Source organism: Coptis chinensis, chromosome 3, assembly GCF_015680905.1.
Source record: "Coptis chinensis isolate HL-2020 chromosome 3, ASM1568090v1, whole genome shotgun sequence".
NCBI classification, from domain to species: domain Eukaryota; kingdom Viridiplantae; phylum Streptophyta; class Magnoliopsida; order Ranunculales; family Ranunculaceae; genus Coptis; species Coptis chinensis.
Genome location: NC_141458.1, coordinates 105,894,488 through 105,912,520, shown reverse-complemented (window position 1 = coordinate 105,912,520; position 18,033 = coordinate 105,894,488). Strand labels below are relative to the sequence as shown.

General features: G+C 39.3%; 3 protein-coding genes across 3 annotated transcripts; 1 reads left to right on the top strand and 2 right to left on the bottom strand.

Annotated features, from left to right (window-relative positions):
- Window positions 1-734: 734 nt before the first annotated feature.
- Window positions 735-2,115, bottom strand: LOC147512596 (putative germin-like protein 2-1). The gene is made up of 2 exons (XM_086595626.1): window positions 1,697-2,115; window positions 735-1,438 (listed from the first exon to the last, which is right to left on the bottom strand). Exons 1-2 carry the CDS (start codon window positions 1,812-1,814, stop codon window positions 873-875), a joined length of 684 nt encoding a protein of 227 aa, XP_086451752.1. The 5' UTR covers window positions 1,815-2,115; the 3' UTR covers window positions 735-872.
- A 687-nt stretch (window positions 2,116-2,802) lies between these two features.
- On the top strand, window positions 2,803-5,190 carry LOC147512595 (uncharacterized). The gene has a single exon (XM_086598746.1). It carries the CDS (start codon window positions 2,803-2,805, stop codon window positions 5,188-5,190), a length of 2,388 nt encoding a protein of 795 aa, XP_086454872.1.
- Window positions 5,191-10,330: 5,140 nt separating this feature from the next.
- On the bottom strand, window positions 10,331-17,049 carry LOC147512594 (Pentatricopeptide repeat (PPR-like) superfamily protein). Its single transcript, XM_086595625.1, has 3 exons — window positions 13,562-17,049; window positions 12,343-12,410; window positions 10,331-10,819 (listed from the first exon to the last, which is right to left on the bottom strand). The coding sequence occupies exon 1, from the start codon at window positions 16,797-16,799 to the stop codon at window positions 14,154-14,156; it is 2,646 nt and encodes an 881-aa protein (XP_086451751.1). The 5' UTR covers window positions 16,800-17,049; the 3' UTR covers window positions 10,331-10,819; window positions 12,343-12,410; window positions 13,562-14,153.
- Window positions 17,050-18,033: the final 984 nt, after the last annotated feature.

The window sequence follows — 18,033 nt, the reverse complement described above, 5'->3', positions numbered from 1 at the left end:
TAACTTAATACAGGTTCTGCTTTGGCAATGCTGCTCTGAAACCAATAATTCGGTTTATTTGACTTCCACATATTCAATACCACCAGTCCACCACAATCATAAAGCTTGTGAACTAAACAGTCTTGCCTCAGTTGCTTACTTGTAAACACGTACACCGGGCTGTTTCTGGCTGTCTATGCGTACCACCCACCCAAAGGAAAGCATATGGCAAAAACCATGCCTTTATGGTGAGGTACCGGTAGAACCATGTTTCTCTTCAAAGGGATATATGCCATTAGAAAATTACAGCGTTCCTTCTAATAAATACCCTTAACTCTTTGACAGCAGTGTCACTCAGCACCAGGCCAAGAAATTTTGGTGTTTGTTTATCATAAATTCATAATAATATTAACATGAAAATCTATGTTATCTATCATAGTATCAAGTGCTTCCGGGCAGTGGATGGATTCCATTATATTGTGAATCCTAATTTAAGTGACCTCATACTCCAAACCAACTGATCAACTGTAATAAGATGGTCCTGCAAGTAGCTAGAGCGCGCTCTCACTATAAAGTATCACATACGGCATTAATAAGCGCAAGGATAATTAATGATGCAAACATTTATATTGGAGAAACTTAATTATAAGACAGTAAAGCGAAAATAGCTCTTTTTCAAGAACAGTAATACACTATCACATTAGTCGTACAACTTACAACAGTATAACAGTAATTCTGGTCGAACTTTTCATATATCCAACCAATTGAGAAATTTTATTGAATTGTGAAGAAATGGGCACTACCAATTACATTTGTGCAGATTAAAAAACCATGCATCCTCCCTTACAAACTACATCAAACAAACCACAACCTCTTCAACAATAAAGTAGGTCTTATAATTCATCACTGCGCACAGAGTTAGGCGTGAATGGAGCTTGAAGAAGATCAACCACTTCAGTGCTGACTTGGAATGCCTGGGCAAGAATATCGTCTGAGATAGGTGGATTTGATCCAAAGACAGTACTAGGAATCATAATCACGCCGGAGTTCTGGCTGCTCATACCAGCAATAGCGACAGCCCTAGTGGATCCAGTATTTTTTTGGAAGTGAATAAGACCTTCTGGAAATACAAACACGTCACCCTGATTCAGGGTTTTGGTGATGAGGCGATTACCGGAGCTGGAGGTGACAAATCCGACGAAAAGTGTACCTTCTAAGACTACTAGGATCTCAGTTGCTCGAGGGTGTGTGTGGGGTGGGTTGAGACCAAAGGGTCGGAAGTCTATACGAACCATGGAGATGCCAAGCGTGTTAAGTCCAGGTATCTGAACCACATTTGCTGGAGTGACCACTGAACCTTGTGCGTTCGATGTATTCCCTGCTAAGTGAAGCCCCCTCAAGTAGAAATCATCAGCAGTAGCAAGCGCCGGGTCCTTGCAGAATCTCCCGTTGACAAACACTGTAAAGGATTCATATAAGCAACAGTGCAGTTCAAAGTATTAGGATAATCCAAAGTAAAAGATATCTCTTGTGCGTGTCTGTGGGGAGACTTGGCTATCATCAAGTTAACAACTATACTACAAATAGAAAAAGGATTAATTTACGCACTTTTCCAGCCCGTACATTATAATGTAGAAATAAAACCATGATTTCAACACCATTTCCGTAATTTATATATATTCTATATAAAAAATTTAAAAGAAAATAAAAACTATACCAGCTCCTGTTGGGTCATTAGTGCCAACACAGAAGTCCTGAACTGGACTGGGATCCGAGGCAAGAACAAAGGAAGCCAAGGCAAGTAGAGTGAAAGCTACAAGGATGTGAGAGCCCATAATGTTTCTTTGCTATTATGGTAGAAGTACTTCTGAACATTTCTTTGCATGGGTACTTATAGAAGTGGTCTCACGTGTAGCGACTAACAAGAAGTCAACAACCAAAGTCGTCGATCCTAAAGAGCAACACCTTTTTTTTTTTGGTAATCAACATATATTTTATATAAAAAAGAGCAACACCTACGTCTCTCTTGCGTATTATAATTCTAAAAGACCCATGTGCAATGTTGATTATAAGTAGTCTTTCATTGATAATTTCTTAAGCAGTTTTGGGTCTCTACAACTCTATTCTGCACACATTGACCGTATAACTACTGGAGATAGAGTACTTAATGAGAAGTGCTTCTTGTAATTATCTTTAGGCACCCGTCAAGGTTGGCCTAGTGCATAATATTGAAATATATATGCCCAACTTAATCTTAAAAAAGCAAAATCTATTGTTGTCACTTTAATTCGTTCTTATTTAATTCTAAAAGGTACTAGTACAACTGTACAATGTTGATTAGGAGCATTGAATAGTCGTCACTTTTAAGCAGCCCAGGTGTTCTCTCTTGTAATCCTGCATTCTGATCGTTAAACACACGAATAAAATATATCTTGAACGGGTACACAACATTAATCTGTATAAATATAAGTTGCATGTTGCTATGACTTTTGGATAAGTGCTGAGTTCTATCAATTTTAAAGTGGTTAGTTGCTAGTCGATCATACAGGAACTTATTGTAATTTATTGATCTGACCAGATTATAATTTAGTGTAAGACAAGTGTGGTTGTATTTAGACATCTTGAGTTTATTATCGAGAAAAAAAAATACATCTTGAGTTAAGGCATCTTATTAAATTCCGGAAATTTGTTAGCATGTGAACCCAACACAATGTAACAAGATACCTTATCCTGGTTAGTCCACGCAATTGGTTTTTCCACTTGCTATTATTTTACAGATTGTATAACCCAACACACGTATTGTGGATAGCTTTAAAATTAGATATGGCTAAAGCATATGATAGGGTGGAATGGTCTTTGGTAGATAATATTTTTGAGAGGCTAGGGTTTAATTCATCCTGGAGAAGTATGATCCAACAATGCCTTCCCACTGTCTCCTTCAGAGTGTTGCTGAATGGCAGCCCTTTGGATAAGATTACTCCTGAGAGAGGCCTTAGACAAGGAGACCCCCTGTCTCCCTATCTGTTCATCATAATGTCTGAAGCCCTATCTAGGATGATTGCTAGAGCTGAGGCTGCAGAACTTATCCATGGGATCAGGATAAGAAGAGCCTCCCCCCCTATCTCTCATCTCCTCTATGCGGATGATCTCATCTTATTCACTAGAGGAAACCTAGAGGAGGGGGGGCAGCTCAAAAGGATTCTGCAAGAATATTGTGCAGCCTCAGGACAAAGCATAAATTTTGATAAGTCCAGCATGTTTTGCAGCAGAAATATCAAGTTTAGAACCAAACTCAAGCTGAAAAAGTTCTGGAAAATGAGGTTGTTTGATCCCAAGGAGAAATATATGGGTATCCCCATTATGCTCTCCCATAAGAAGGCAGAGGACTTTGAATATTTAGTAAACAAAATACACAATAAGATTAAGGGGTGGAAAGCTAAGGTGCTATCACAGGCTGGAAGGGCTACCATGATCCAGTCTGTGATACAGGCCACACCTTTGTATGTCATGGCTACTTATATGCTCCCTATATCTACATGTAACAAGATTGATAAAGCATGCAGGGACTTCTTCTGGCATGGGACTGAGGAATCGAAAAGTGTCCACACCATAGGGTGGGATAACTTGTGCAAACCCAAATCTGTTGGAGGGTTGGGATTCAGAAAGATGAGGGAGATGAACCTAGCTATGCTAGCAAAACTTCCTTGGAAAGCAGCAACGGATATTAACTCTATATGGACTAAAACCCTTGCTAGCATCTATGGTAAAAACTGGATTGGGGATGTTTGGAAGCCCCCTGAGTATGCCTCTTTCTTCTGGAAAGGCATACACAAGACTTTCAATCTTATCAGTGGGGGGCTGATATGGGGGATTCACAATGGTCAATCCATTTCGATTTTGGATGACCCTTGGGTTGTTAGCAATGGCCTCCCAAAAACTTTGAGAGAGTTAGGAGTAGATGACTCCAGGCTAACTGGGCTCCATGTGAAGGAGCTTTTCAAAGAGGATAGGACTGGGTGGGATGAGGCTAAAATCACAGCTTTATTCCCCCCTATCCTTGCTAACAGAATAAAAGAAGTGGTGATCAGACCTTTGGGCTTGGGGAAGGACAAGATAGTCTGGGGAGCTGAAAAGTCTGGCAATTTCACTGTGAAATCTGCCTACAAGTATCTTACCAAAGATAACAATGTGGGGCAGAATTCCAGCTTCAACACCAAGGCTGTTAAGCTTCTCTGGAGAGCTAGATTGCCAGCTAATATCCTGTTATTTCTTTGGAAGGCCTATATGGAGGCCTTACCAATGGGGGATAGGCTGACATCTAGGCATATGCTGGGAGATTTCTCCTGCCCTCTATGTGAAACTAGCTTGGAAAATGACACACATCTTTTCTTTGAATGTGACTGGTCTAGGGCCCTGTGGTTCACATCTGAACTGGGTCTGAGAATGGAGGTTCATGGAAGGAATGGGGTCAGAGATTGGATTTATAAGTTCCTAATCTGGAGCTGCAGCAGCAAGCAGCAAGAATCCCAAGCTGGGATACAAGCTTGCTATCTTCTGTATAACATCTGGAAAGCCAGAAATGAAGCCAAGTTCGAGCATAGACAACCTAACAGGGAACGGATAATCAGACGAAGTGGGGTGGAGGCAGAACAATGTTATGCGAGCTTAACTGCATGCCATCTTCAGAACAGAGCTTCTACTGCTCATGAGCCCCTTGATGCTAACCTTGACTTTGATTCCAAGTTCTTTATTATACCTAATGAGTGTATTAATATTAGGTTTGATGCCTATTTTCAGGCAACAACGGGAAAGGCGGCAGCAGGAGCTATTGCTTGGAACAGTGAAGGGATGATAGTGGGAGCTGGCACTAGAAGGTACCAAGCCAGATCAGCAGAGGAGGCTGAGATGGTGGCAGCTGAGGTCGCTGTAGCATTAGCTCTAAATTCAGGATGGACTGAGCTTTTGGTAGAGGGAGACTGTATAGCAAGTATCAAGGCTCTTAATAGGCAAGATTGCGCTTGGCAGTATGAGAGTCTGAGAAACTATGTACTTAGATTAAGCTCTCCTTTATCTTTTTGTAAGTTTAAGTGGGTTAGCAGAAAAGACAATGGAGAGGCACACTTGTTGGCAAAATGGGCATATTACCGGCAGCAAGTGTGTCAGCTCCCACAGTGCCTCCTGAACTTCAATGTTTTGCCGATCTCGGTTTAAGTTTTATGATATATATATAGTAGGTTTTATCGAAAAAAAAAACACACGTATTGTTAACGGTAAATTGATTGCTGAAAGTTCACAAAAACCCTGTGTTATAGTGGATATCAGAACTCAGCTGGGCCGGCCTTTCTTTCAAAGGGCCCAATGTAAAGTCTGAAAAATTAGGTTTTTGTGGGTTTCTAATATTATAGTGGGTTTTTAAGAGTTTCAGAGGGTTTTTTTCTTTTGTTTATATTGGGGACCTATACAAAGCCTTAGACAGCATAGGCCTAGGGCCGGTCCTGAAACTCAGAGCCACTCCTTTCAAAAGTAGTACCTATATAACAATTGATTTGGATTGGGATTGGGCTTTCTGGGCAATCCAAGGGTTTGGAATCGGATATCTCTATAGATTAATAACAAAAATGGGGACCATGGGACATAATTGGATGATAATTACATCTCTAGACAGGTGGGCGACCCTGGAATTATGGTTCCATGACAAAAACGTAAAAAGCCAGTTTTGCCCTTTTAAGTATTTTAATTTAAAAAATAAATAAATAAATAAAAATAAAACCAGTTTTGCATGTGTTGATGTAACTGGAGCCTCTCCATTGGTAAGACTTGGGAATTGAGTCTTTAAAGTGGGAGAAACAGCTAATAAAGCAGCGGCAGGGAAAATTGAGAAACACGAGAAAGCTTATAGAGCTAACCAACATTGTTTCATTCCGTTCAGTTTTGACACTTTTGGTTTTTTGGCACAATAGTCTGTTGAACTCCTTAAGAGATTGCATAAAATTATGGACTGTAACGTAATGATAGCTGGTTCTAACGAGTTTGTCTTTAGGAGGATAGGATTTGTTATTTAAAAAGGATTTGCGGCGCAACTTGTTGCACGTTTATCATAATTATTTGTAAAATTCGTTATCATTATCAATAAAATTTTCACATTAAAAAATAAAAATAAAAATATCACTCTCACTCTATCTCTAACGTGTCTCTCACTCTCACTCTCTCTCTCTCGCCTCTCCTCTCTCTTCTCTCTGTGTTGTACACATGCTTAGTAGTGTTTGCATATTTGTTGCACACATGCATAGTGGTGTTTGTATATGTGTTATATACATGCATCGTGGTGTTTGCATGTGTATCGAACTACTTCAAACTTAAAAATATCATCGACGACAACAATATCATATCGAAATCGAGATAAATCACACAATCGATTAACATAAGATTCGAGGATTTGAAAAAAAATCAATTGTTGTTCAATTGCTTGTCGAACCAGTGCCGAAATTGACCCAATTATTCTTCAATTATCAATAATCTAGAATTGAAAAGTGAAAAAGTAAATTGCAAAGTGAGAAGAATATTTGTTATAAGAGAATAAGATGTTTCCTTATGACCAGGGGCATATCTAGGAGTTGGCTAACTCGGGCTGTAGTCCCCCTGACTTTGCTATAAAAAAAAAGTATAGTGGTAACTGTTCATAATTTATACCCCCAAAAAAGTAAAAAAAATAAAATAAAATAACTGTGAATTAATGTGGGTAGCCCCCCTATGGAGAATCTTGCATCCGCTTTTGCTTATGACTTAAATCACTAATCATAACACACAAATCAATTAGTTCAAAGATGGAAACAACTAAATCTCAAAAAATATTATAAGTTTCTAGTTGGAGTTTTTTTTCGCTAGATGGAGAAGATATATATTTTCTCATATCTTAAATCACTCACAAATCATCAGCTAGCTCAAATATGTAAACAACTAGATCTCAAATATATTTTACAAGTTTCTAGTTGGAGTTTTGTTTTGCTAGATGGAGAAGAAGGTTATAATTGGTATTAAACAAAAGTAAATTGCTTACGTCAACCCAAAAATGTCTTAAAACCAAAATTATTAATGATAGTTGCTAATGTCAGCCCGTTTTTGTTCTAAAACCAAAATTATTGTTCATCCGGGTCTAAAACCGAAATTCTTAGTCAATTTATGTGTTTGGGCCTAAAATACAATGGGCCTGCACCAAAATAGAATCACTTGACACTACTGGTGTGATTTGAGGGCTTCCTAGTAGATGGAACCACAAAATTCTAGAAAACAATTGCGTTGGCCTACGGACCAATCTCTTTTAGGCTACGTTTGTTTTAGCGAAAACTAATGGAAAGGAAAGGAAAGGAAAAATATAAGGTGGTCCACTTTTTCCATAAGTTTGGTGTGTTTGCTTGCTATGGAAAATAAAATAAATTTTCTCTGGTGGAAACAAAATTATGGAATGGAAATGTTTTTTATTCCAAAGGTCAACCCACGGATTTGAGAGGAAAGGAAAAGGAAAATAGTTGTTTTCTTTTCCTTTCTTTAATTTTCGAATAACAAACATGAAATAGGAAATGAAATAGGAAAGAGAAAAAAAAAACATGAATAAACACATTTCATTCCTATTTTCTTTTCCTTTCTTTAGTATTTGCATAACAAACATGGTTTACTCCATATGTTGGTTTTCCTTTGTTTTCTCCATTTTACCAAACATATGCCAAAATTTAGTTTCCATTCCATTCTATTCCAGAGTGATCATTCTATAGCTTTCCTTTCCTTTCCTTTCCTTAGCTAAGTGAGCACCCTTAATCTTGTTGAAATCTATAAGCCATGACAAGAAGTCAGGAATGTTCACTGAGTGCATAGCTCCAACACCTTGTTTCGTTCCTATAAAAAAAAAAAACCTTGTTTCGTCTAGTGTCGCCAATAATATCAATTTATATAGAATAGAAGTACAAAACAAGTAGAGGCATTTCCATATGAATCAAGAAGCTTCACTTACCTTTCAGTTTCTCCATACTAACTGTAACAGCCATTTTCATAAGATGGGTCATTGTATGTATTGGGCCCAGAGAATAGGCCCAAGACCATGCTAGGCCCCATGAGGTAAACCTAAGGAGGAGATATAAAAGTGAAGAGAAGGGAACTTAAGGGAGGAAAAAGAGGAAAGGAAGGAAGGAGGCACCAGAGAGAGGAAAAGAGAGAGGTTGAGGTGAGGAGGAGGGAGGAGACAACCAGAGTAGGTGGAGACGACGGCCAAAGGAGACGACGGCCAGAGTAGAGGAGGAATATGAGGAAAGATCCGGAGAAGAGGAGTATGAAGACGTCGGTCAGAGAGAGGAGGAAGAGGAGGGGAGATCAAGAGAAGAGGAGTATGGAGACGTCGGCCAGAGAGAAGGAGGAAGAGGAGGGGAGATCTAGAGAAGAAGAGTATGGAGACGTCGGCCAGAGAAGAGGAGGAAGAGGAGGGGAGATCTGGAGAAGAGGAGAAGGGAGACAGCAGCCCGAAAGGAGGAGGAATAGGAGGGGAGATCTAGAGAAGAGGAGAAGGGAGACGACAGCCAGAGTGGGGAAGAGGAGTAGGGAGATAATGTCCCGAGATGAGGAAGAAGAGAAGACGACGGCCAAAGGAGACGATGGCCAGAGGATACGGCGGCCAGAGAGGAGGAGGAGTAGGGAGATGATGTCCCGAGATGAGGAAGAAGAGAAGAGGAGATATCTATAGCAGAGAAGGGAGAAGACGACGGCCAAAGGAGACGACGGCCACAGGATACGGCGACCAGAGAGGAGGAGGAGTAGGGAGATGATGTCCCGAGATGAGTAAGAAGAGAAGAGGAGATATCTATAGCAGAGAAGGGAGAAGACGACGGCCAAAGGAGACGACGGCCACAGGATAAGACGGCCAGAGAGGAGGAGGAGTAGGGAGATGATGTCCCGAGATGAGGAGGAAAAGAGGAGGAGATATCTAGAGCAGAGAAGGGAGGAGACGACGACCATAGGAGACGACGTCTAGAGGAGACGACGGTCAGAGGAGATGACGGCCAGAGAGGAGGAGGAATAGGAAGATGATGTCCTGAGATGAGGAGGAAGAGAGGAGGAGATATCTAGCGCAGAAAAGGGAGGAGACGACAGCCAGAGAGGAGGAGGAATAGGAGGGGAGATCTAGAGAAGAGGCGAAGGGAGACAATAGCCAGAGAGGGGAGAAGGAGTAGGGAGATGATATCTCGAGATGAGGAAGAAGAGAGGAGGAGATATCTATGGCAGAGAAGGGAGAAGACGACGGCCAAAGGATACGACGGCCAGAAGAGACGACGGCCAAAGGAGACAACGGTCAAAGGATACGACGGCCAGAGAGGAGGAGGAGTAGGGAGATGATGTCCCGAGATGAGGAAGAAGAGAGAAAGAGATATCTATAGCAGAGAAGGAAGAAGACGACGGCCTAAGGAGACGATGGCCAAAGAATACAACGGTCAGAGAGGAAGAGGAGTAGGGAGATGATGTCCCGAGATGAGAAGGAAGAGAGGAGGAGATATCTAGAACAGAGAAAGGAGGAGACGACAGCCATAGGAACGGCGGCCAAAGGAGACGACGGCCAGAGGAGACGCCGACCAAAGGAGACGACAACCAGAGAGGAGGATTAGGAGGAGAGATCTCAAGAAGAAGAGTATGGAGACGACATCCAGAGAGAAGGAGAAAGAGGAGGAGAAACCTAGAGAAGAGGAGCTGGAATGAGGAGACAACCAGAAGAGAATAGGGAGACAACCAGAGGAGATGACGTCTAGAGAAGTGGAGAATCCAAGAGTGAGATAGAAAAGAGTGGAGAGAGGAAAGAACTACGGTGCAGCTTGATCCCTCGATAAGGAGGTACGTAGGCAACCCAAGCGGGTTCAGCTGATAAAGTCAAATTAGGTGTATTGCTCGCCTTCAGCATCTAACCAAGGAGTCGAGAATTATAAAAATATAAAAAAATTGTGAAATAGGTTGCAACACTAGCAAATAGGCACTCGCGCTGCGCCTGCAACTGCTAAGATGTATAAAACCATGATATACCGCATAAGCCTAAGGGATAGTACCAATCATTATGTAGAAATTCAACATTCAGAGGGCTCTCTAAAATTAATTGGTAACTCCAATTTTCCAAACGTAGGTAAATTTGTATAAAGCTCAGTTTATGGTATTTGATGGTATTGACTATTGAATCAGTCAGAGCAATTTAAAAACACCTTTCTCAACTAATTAATGTAATGGTTATTTTTTATGGATATGGATGGGACCTAAACGTGTGGAGAGAAAACCAAGGCAGACTTTAGAAAGGAAAATTTGGAACTTAACTAACTGTTAAAGCATGTCTGTTGTTCTAAAATGGAAGTGATGTCTTCTAATAAAATGATGATAAGATGTAGTCAGCTAAATAACAACAACATACAAAGTAGATTGCAGATGCATCTCAACATTTTGAATACATTGTGAAACTATTTATAACAAAACACATCATTGAGCATTGCTCCTCAATATCAGTGGCAGAATGCTCTCTGTCAGTCGTTGTATCATGAGTCATTTTGACTTTATGGTCCCTATAACCTTCAACATACCATAGACTCGTGACTCTCCACAATTCCATTTCATATGGAAAAGCAAGCAGCAGGTGTACAACAACCCTGATGGGGAACGATTAGCTGCACTCCTTGTTCTCTCTCAGATCATCTATACAAGCTTGGAATACGAGGCACCCACTACAGTGTGGGATATTTTTCCAGTCGAAGATGTTAAACAACAGGGACTTCTTATGCTTCAAGTGAGATGTAGCACATACCACAAAATCATTTTTGAGTGTTCGCTGGAAAGAGGAAATCCAAATAAGATAATATTCTTTAAAAAGAAGACAGCCACAAACATTTGAGAGAAAGAAATAAGAGTAAATAGAATCACAGAAGTAGTATGTACTGAAGTTTAATTTCCCACTGAAATCTGGTGCAATACACCCCAATCGACCTATAGTAGTCAGAGATTTTGGATCCGTCTCTCACCTCATTAAAGAAGCAACTTGTTTTCATTCAATGTAATAGATCCTCTAGATAGGTTAGTAGTAGACACTCTAGATGGGTTAATATCCTCTTCACCTTAATACAATGTTCATGAAGAAAATAAGAACTGTACTCGATGAATAAGGAGACTTCAGTGTCACACTTCTTTCTGCTCCCTAGAATGGTGAATGGTGCATTGCACTATATTCAGGGAAGAATGGTTGAACAAAGATATTCCACTGTGATGCTTTGCACATTAGAGGGGGGGGGGGGCGGCACAAAGTAACACCAATGATATGATCATGGATATTTCTCAGTAGAAAAATTAAACCACGTAATCAATAATGAAGAAACCAAAACAAAGAAAGAAATCAGAATAAAGTCAATGGATGTCTAAACATTACTTATAAAAAGGATCACACCCCCAAATTGTACCATCTAAGCAAAAGAAACGATAAAGAAAAATACATTCTCAAAATTTCTTATTTTTAAGTGTAAAAGCAATGAAACTGTGTAAGATACAAAGAAGAATAGAGAAACACGATTAAGATATCAAACACCTACACTTACCTGAAAGAGCAATTCAAAACTAACAAATGACCCAGAGTCGCATAAAGGATATCCAACTCTGTTCAAGTATAATAAAATTATTTACAACACAAATAACTTCCCAACGAATGCTTGTGGAAAGCGTCTTTGCTGACGAGGTTATGTTTTAAGCCTTTAAAGAGAAATGCTTACAGAAATCCAAGTAATGAAGTGTTTCAGCAATTTAACTTTAGGTACTAAGTTTATATTGTACCAATCTTCATTGGTAATTATGTAAATAGGTATGATAAGTTACGGTAGTAGTAACTGGCGAAAGAAATTAATAAGCACACAATGAAACTACAATTATTTATAGGGACTCTTATTTATAAGGAACTCTGTCAGTACGGAACAAAAACGTAACCACTACTTTAGCACCATGAACAATGAAACACAGAATAAAACAATTGTAGAAAATCAAAGGCAATAACGATTAATTTAGATAAACTATATGAAACTCGTTAACTAAAACAACAACCATGTGAATTGCATTTCAGAGAACAACACAAATGAAAACCCAATGAAGGACCAGAATCCAAATCAGACAAAGATGCAGAAAGAAGACATGGTTGAACCATGCGTGCAATCTACCCAGCTGAACTTTAATTTATAGTAAAAATTTGAAGCATAGTATGTAGACCATATCTATGATGCTTTGTATTCATATAAATGTGTCGACTACAAATTGATGATAGTATGCATCAATGAAGAAAGAATGAGCAGTGAAAAAAAAGGAAATAAAAAATACCTTTGAGTTTGGGAACAACAGGTCTTGGATGCAATTTGGAAATTCAATATGATACATGTTCATTCTCCCTGCAACCCATTCCAAATGTCAATAACCACACACAAGGAAAACATAAAAACAATTGGTAAGAATAAATAAAAGCAACCGTTTGATTCACATCAATTTAATCTATCGAAAAGTGTTCAAACTTAGAAGTTCAAAAGATAACCAAAACCATGACACCACCGCTCAAAACTTTGGTTCCTAAGGAAGAAGAAGTGAAATATAAACGGAAAGAACAGAAGAAATTCGTATTCTACCCAATTACTTTCAGCGAATACATGGAGTTCAAAAGATAACCAAAACCATGACACCACCGCTCAAAACTTTGGTTCCTAAGGAAGAAGAAGTGAAATATAAACGGAAAGAACAGAAGAAATTCGTATTCTACCCAATTACTTTCAGCGAATACATGGAGTTCATGAGCTTGGCAATGTGTCAATTTTGTCGCGCCCAATGCTTATTTGAATTGGCGTTTCCCTAATAATTAAAATAGAAACACCGATGATAACTTAGTGAAGTCTTCTCTCTATCGGTATTGAAGTACTATGGAGTCGAAAGCAAAACCCTTACTGTTTAACGAAAGCAAATATCAGAAATCGCTCAACCGAAAACATGTCTTTCGAAATGAAAACTCACAGAGATTGAAAGCAAACCCTCTATTTTTTTTTTTTTTTTGTTTTTTGTTTTCCCTTTAATAATCATAGGATTTTAACCGATATATTTGGGGGAATAAGTTTGGGCGAAATATAAGGCCAATAATTTTTTTATCCTAACTTGTTGAACAAAAAATGGTTATTTCAGGGAGTTCGCTTTCTTATTAGAATAGATAAGTTGTACGTATAGCTACCAGGTTCTCCGCCATATCTTTCCTTCCAATTTTCTCCTAGTAATTCCTCGCTAAAGCAAAGTCAGATTGCCAAATATATTTTTTCTCGATTCCTATTTATATAAGGCAGAGGACCAAAAAGAGATAGAACAAGATCAAATACTTGAAATAATCTAGTACGAATTCTCTATACTTGTTGATCAAAGTACAGGATGTTCTTTCTCAGTCTTCACAGGCAAGTAAGACTCTGTGTATATGTACAAAGGATTTTTATAATAAAACGATAGAAAGATAAGTAGCACATGATGTATGAGGATAAACTTGGTAAGACTTCCTTCAGAAAAAGGTTACCTCACATTTCCTCTATTGCTCCTTCTACACGGATAGAGCTGATACATGTTTTTGGCATTTTGCATTATCGATCAGTCTAGCAGGAACAACTGTCAACAAATTGAGCTTCAAAATGTATGCTTATGTAAAAAGCAAGCTACATGTTTCATACTTCTATGGGAGCTCATTAGTCAAAGATTTCCAATCCATATTGGCCGTGTCATTAAAACCTAATAACATTTGGAAGAACACCACGAATAACTTTAAGCACGAAGACCCTTCTTAACTGGTACACCGTCAAACATCTCAGTAAGCCCACTGGTAGCTCATACGAACCCTAAAACTGTAGTGAACCCTCGTTCTCCTCCCACTATAAGCAGAGCCAATGGTAACTGGTAAAATATCCTGATTACTGATAATGGCACCATCACTAGGTTCCATGCATTTCAAAATCCAGAATTTGCTTGTAGCTGACAAGAATTCATAATCACGTATAGCCTCAGCGTGTTCCACCCAAAGAGACCTTGCCCCATATTTCCTCTTGAAGCTGAATCTGAGCTACACTTGACGTTCTTCTGCGACACCTATCAGCCGTTAATACGTACTTGATCTGTCACCAATAATCTCTACAAGAACACTGCCCATTTTTGAAATGGTGTAAACGCTTAGAATCATACAGATAAATATCACGTCCATACCTCAGGGATATAAACTTGGCAGTTCTATGGCAGTCTCCACACATTCTACAGTTTTTAATAATCCGTATACTTTGAGATGAGTAAGGAGTGGATATGAGTGCAAAAGAGAGTGCCAACTTCTCACTGTGAAACCCGCATTTCTCTTCCCTCTCTTCATCTTCAATGCAGAGCTGCGTATCATGAGGATAAAGAAGCACTATTTTGATTTCCTCTGCAATCCTAGCTAGCTGAGAGTAGATACGCTTAGAATTAGTCATAGAGCGTTCACCTGTCCCAATAGTATGCACTGTGTTCTTCATTTCAATCCAGCTGCACCCAGTGGAGTACTCTAACCCACTCCACTTCTGAGGCTTTCTCACTTTTACGGCATCGTCAGACCGCCCACTTAGACCATATAACTGTACTAATAACCTGTAAATATTGACGCTTTTTGGTCCCATGTCGAACAAACATTCTGCTGCACGGACAGCCAATGCAATATTTCCGTGCACCCTACTGGCTGTAAGTAAGGCATCCCAAATAGCATAATCCTGCTCTATGCCCATCTCCTCAACAAAGTTCACTGCTTCTCCAAGTCTATGGGAACGACCTAGCAAATCTAGCATGGCTGAATAATGTTCCGAACCTGGTGAAATCTGATAATCATTGGTCATGCTGGATAAAGTACTATTTCCTTGTTCTACCATCCCAGCAAGACTATAGGCCAAGATAATACTTACAAACGTTCCCCTGTTTGGTTTGGGTCCTAGAAGCCTCATCTGCTCAAAGATATTAAGTGCCTCATTTGGGCAACCATGCAAGACGTAACCAGCCATCAGTGTGTTCCAGGAGATGACATCTCTGGATGGAAGATGTTCAAATACTACTCTTGCATATAAAATGTTCCCTGACTTAGCATAAGCATCTATAAGTGTGTTTGCAACAGAGGTCTCCAATTGTAATCTTCCACGTAACACACAACCATGAATCTCTTTTACCTTTTTTGTTGCTACTAAATTCGCACAAGCTGGTAAGATGCTCAACATGGTAATTGAATTGGGTCTAGTGGAGCAGGATTGCATTTGACGTAAAAATCTGAAGGCTTTGTTTTTTTGTCCATTTTGCAGCAATCCAGAAATAAGTGAATTCCATGATGCCACATTCCTCTTTGTTGTTCCATCTGCTTCCATCCTCTGGAAGAGATCCATGGCTTGATCTTCATCTCCTTTTCGTATATAGCCAGAGATCATCACATTCCACGTGATGACATTCGGCGTGACTGCTGAGTCCTGCATCCTCGTGAAGAGATCATATGCTTTGCCAAAGTACCCAGCTTGTGTGTAGCCACCTATCATTGTATTCCACGTGAAAACATCTTTCTCCAAGATCATATCAAAGATACTCCGAGCACCTTCAAGATCCCCACACTTTGAGTAAATATCAATTAATGAATTTCCTAAAAGCACATCTCCCGTACTTCTTAGTTTAACACCCAAGGCATGTAGCTCCATTCCATTATTCAATGCTTTCAAAGAAGCACACGCTGAAACTGCACTTGCAATTGTTACTCCATTTGGTTCGACTCCTGCCAAAACCATTTCTCTAAACAATTCCAAAGCTTGGTTGGTCCGCTTATTCTGGGCACAACCAGATATCATGGAAGTCCAAGTAAATACATCAGGAGCAATACCATGACTTTCCATCTTCTTCATTAACTCCAATGCAACATCACTGTTCCCCATTTGATTATAACTAGCTATCAATATATTCCAAGTAATCACACCTGGTTCAACTCCCTCAGCCCGCATCCTATCAAAAAGCCGAAGAGCTTCCTCATTCTTCCCTCTCCTACAATACCCCGAAATAATAGAATTCCACGTCACTGTATCCTTCGTATCCAACTCCTCAAAAAACCTTCTAGCAGCACTCAACTTCCCGCACTTGGCATACATCGCTACAAGAGAATTCTTAACATGAATAGAAGAATTCAACCCACTCAAAATCACAAAAGAATGTATCACTTCCCCAGTCTTCACATCCCCTACATTAGCACAAGCCTGTAAAACCTTGGGTAAAAGAAACTCGTCCGGCATAACCCCTTCTTCCATCATCCAAACAAAAAGCTCTATAATCTCCCTCCACCTCTGCTCTCTAGTATACCCACCAATCATAGCAGACCACGTAAACAAATTCCTCTCACCCATTTCCTCAAACACTCTCCTAGCTTCTCCCAAACTCCCACACTTAGCATACATACTTACAAGTTTAGTCTCCACAAAGGGGTTCATTTCATCAACTAAACTAATTCTACTATGTACTTTACGACCTTGTTCTATCGAATTCGAGTCAATACAATGCTGTAATAAGGAAATGTAAGCATTGGATGTTAACTTATTACCTTGTTTGGAAATTGTGTCAAGTGCATTTACAGCTTCTTTGAGCTGGCCATTTCTGCATAGATGGTTTAAATGAAGTTCAGTGGCTTTTGAGGTGAAAGAAATAGTGGGGTTTATGGGTTTTGAGGAGTTGACTAGATTTGGGACTTGTGGTATGGATTTGCATGAAAGAATTGAGGTTTCCATGTTGGAATAATTTTTTGAAAAGTTATGGTTTTATTTGTTTATTTGAATGATTTGTGGATTGAGGAGTTGAGTGGATACATCAAGTTAAGTTATCCATTTCTAGCTGTGGGCTGAATCTGAAATGCTGAATGGTGTAACATTTATTACAGTTTTGCAAATTGATGGCCCACCAAATCTTATTTTGAACGTCCAGTAACTTTCAGGTGGAATGGTGGAAATGGATAAATGGACATTTTGAAGATGTGGATTCCTAAGGTTGGGTGCAATATCTCCCCAAAAGTGGAGGAGTGGCAGTGGTTTTTGTCCCTTATCTCTATAATACTCTTCATATACAGAGAGTAATATTGAGGAATAGAGAGTGCATTCCACGCGAGTTAAAATGATGTGATTTGTAAAAACTCAAATGGCGCCACTTGAAGTGGCGTGGAATGCATTTTTCAATTTCATACCGCGCCATTTGAAAAGGCGTGGTTTGTAAAATCCCAAACGGCGCCACTTGAAGTGGCGTGGAATGTATTTTTTATTTTTTTTAATTCCGCACCGGTCGAAGTGGCGTAGAATAGTCTAAACCATTGGACACCAAAATTGACTCATCATCCTCAAAACATTGTTTTTTGGTGGAATGGAAATAGAGGGTGATACACCATTGGACTCAGTCTAAAAGAGATGTAGATTCATTGAGATTCTTCGGCTATATCTTTCATGTTATCAAAGAAAATGGGATTAACTTGAATTGACAAAAAATAATGGCATGTTTCAAATGTACATAACTAAACACATTGCCATAAGTTAAAATAAGCTAGCTCGATTGAGTAGCGGTTATTGCATGCATATGAATGGAAAATACAGGATTAGGATCATCCGAAATGGCTGACAATTTTCATTATTTGTGGCTAAAAAACATTTATTATATATACTAGTAAACGGGCACGTGCGTTGCACGTGCTAGGTGGAAAAATTGGGGTGAATAAAATCAATATGTAACATGTTTTAGATTAATACAGGTGGAGGTATGACAAAACACATTAATAAGGAAAAAAAAAATCAATACTCTAGTTGTGTTCTTTGTTTGATTCGATTTTTGTTGCTCTGCCATGTTGTAAATGGATCTTGTTGAGCATTTATATGTGAGTGAAGAACATTGTTGGATTCATATGAGTGTATTAACTGTAAGTTATAAGAATTCTCCATTCTGAAAATGTTATTAGCACTTAATTCCAAATGCATTTTTTTT

What these genes read in the sequence shown, in the direction of transcription:
- LOC147512596 (XM_086595626.1), bottom strand. Translation starts at nt 1,814, where the DNA reads ATGGGCTCTCACATCCTTGTAGCTTTCACTCTACTTGCCTTGGCTTCC. An exon ending in TAATGACCCAACAGGAGCTG is followed by an intron (nt 1,439 to 1,696) that starts GTATAGTTTTTA and finishes AATCCTTTACAG; the next exon opens with TGTTTGTCAACGGGAGATTC.
- LOC147512595 (XM_086598746.1), top strand. Translation starts at nt 2,803, where the DNA reads ATGGCTAAAGCATATGATAGGGTGGAATGGTCTTTGGTAGATAATATT.
- LOC147512594 (XM_086595625.1), bottom strand. Translation starts at nt 16,799, where the DNA reads ATGGAAACCTCAATTCTTTCATGCAAATCCATACCACAAGTCCCAAAT.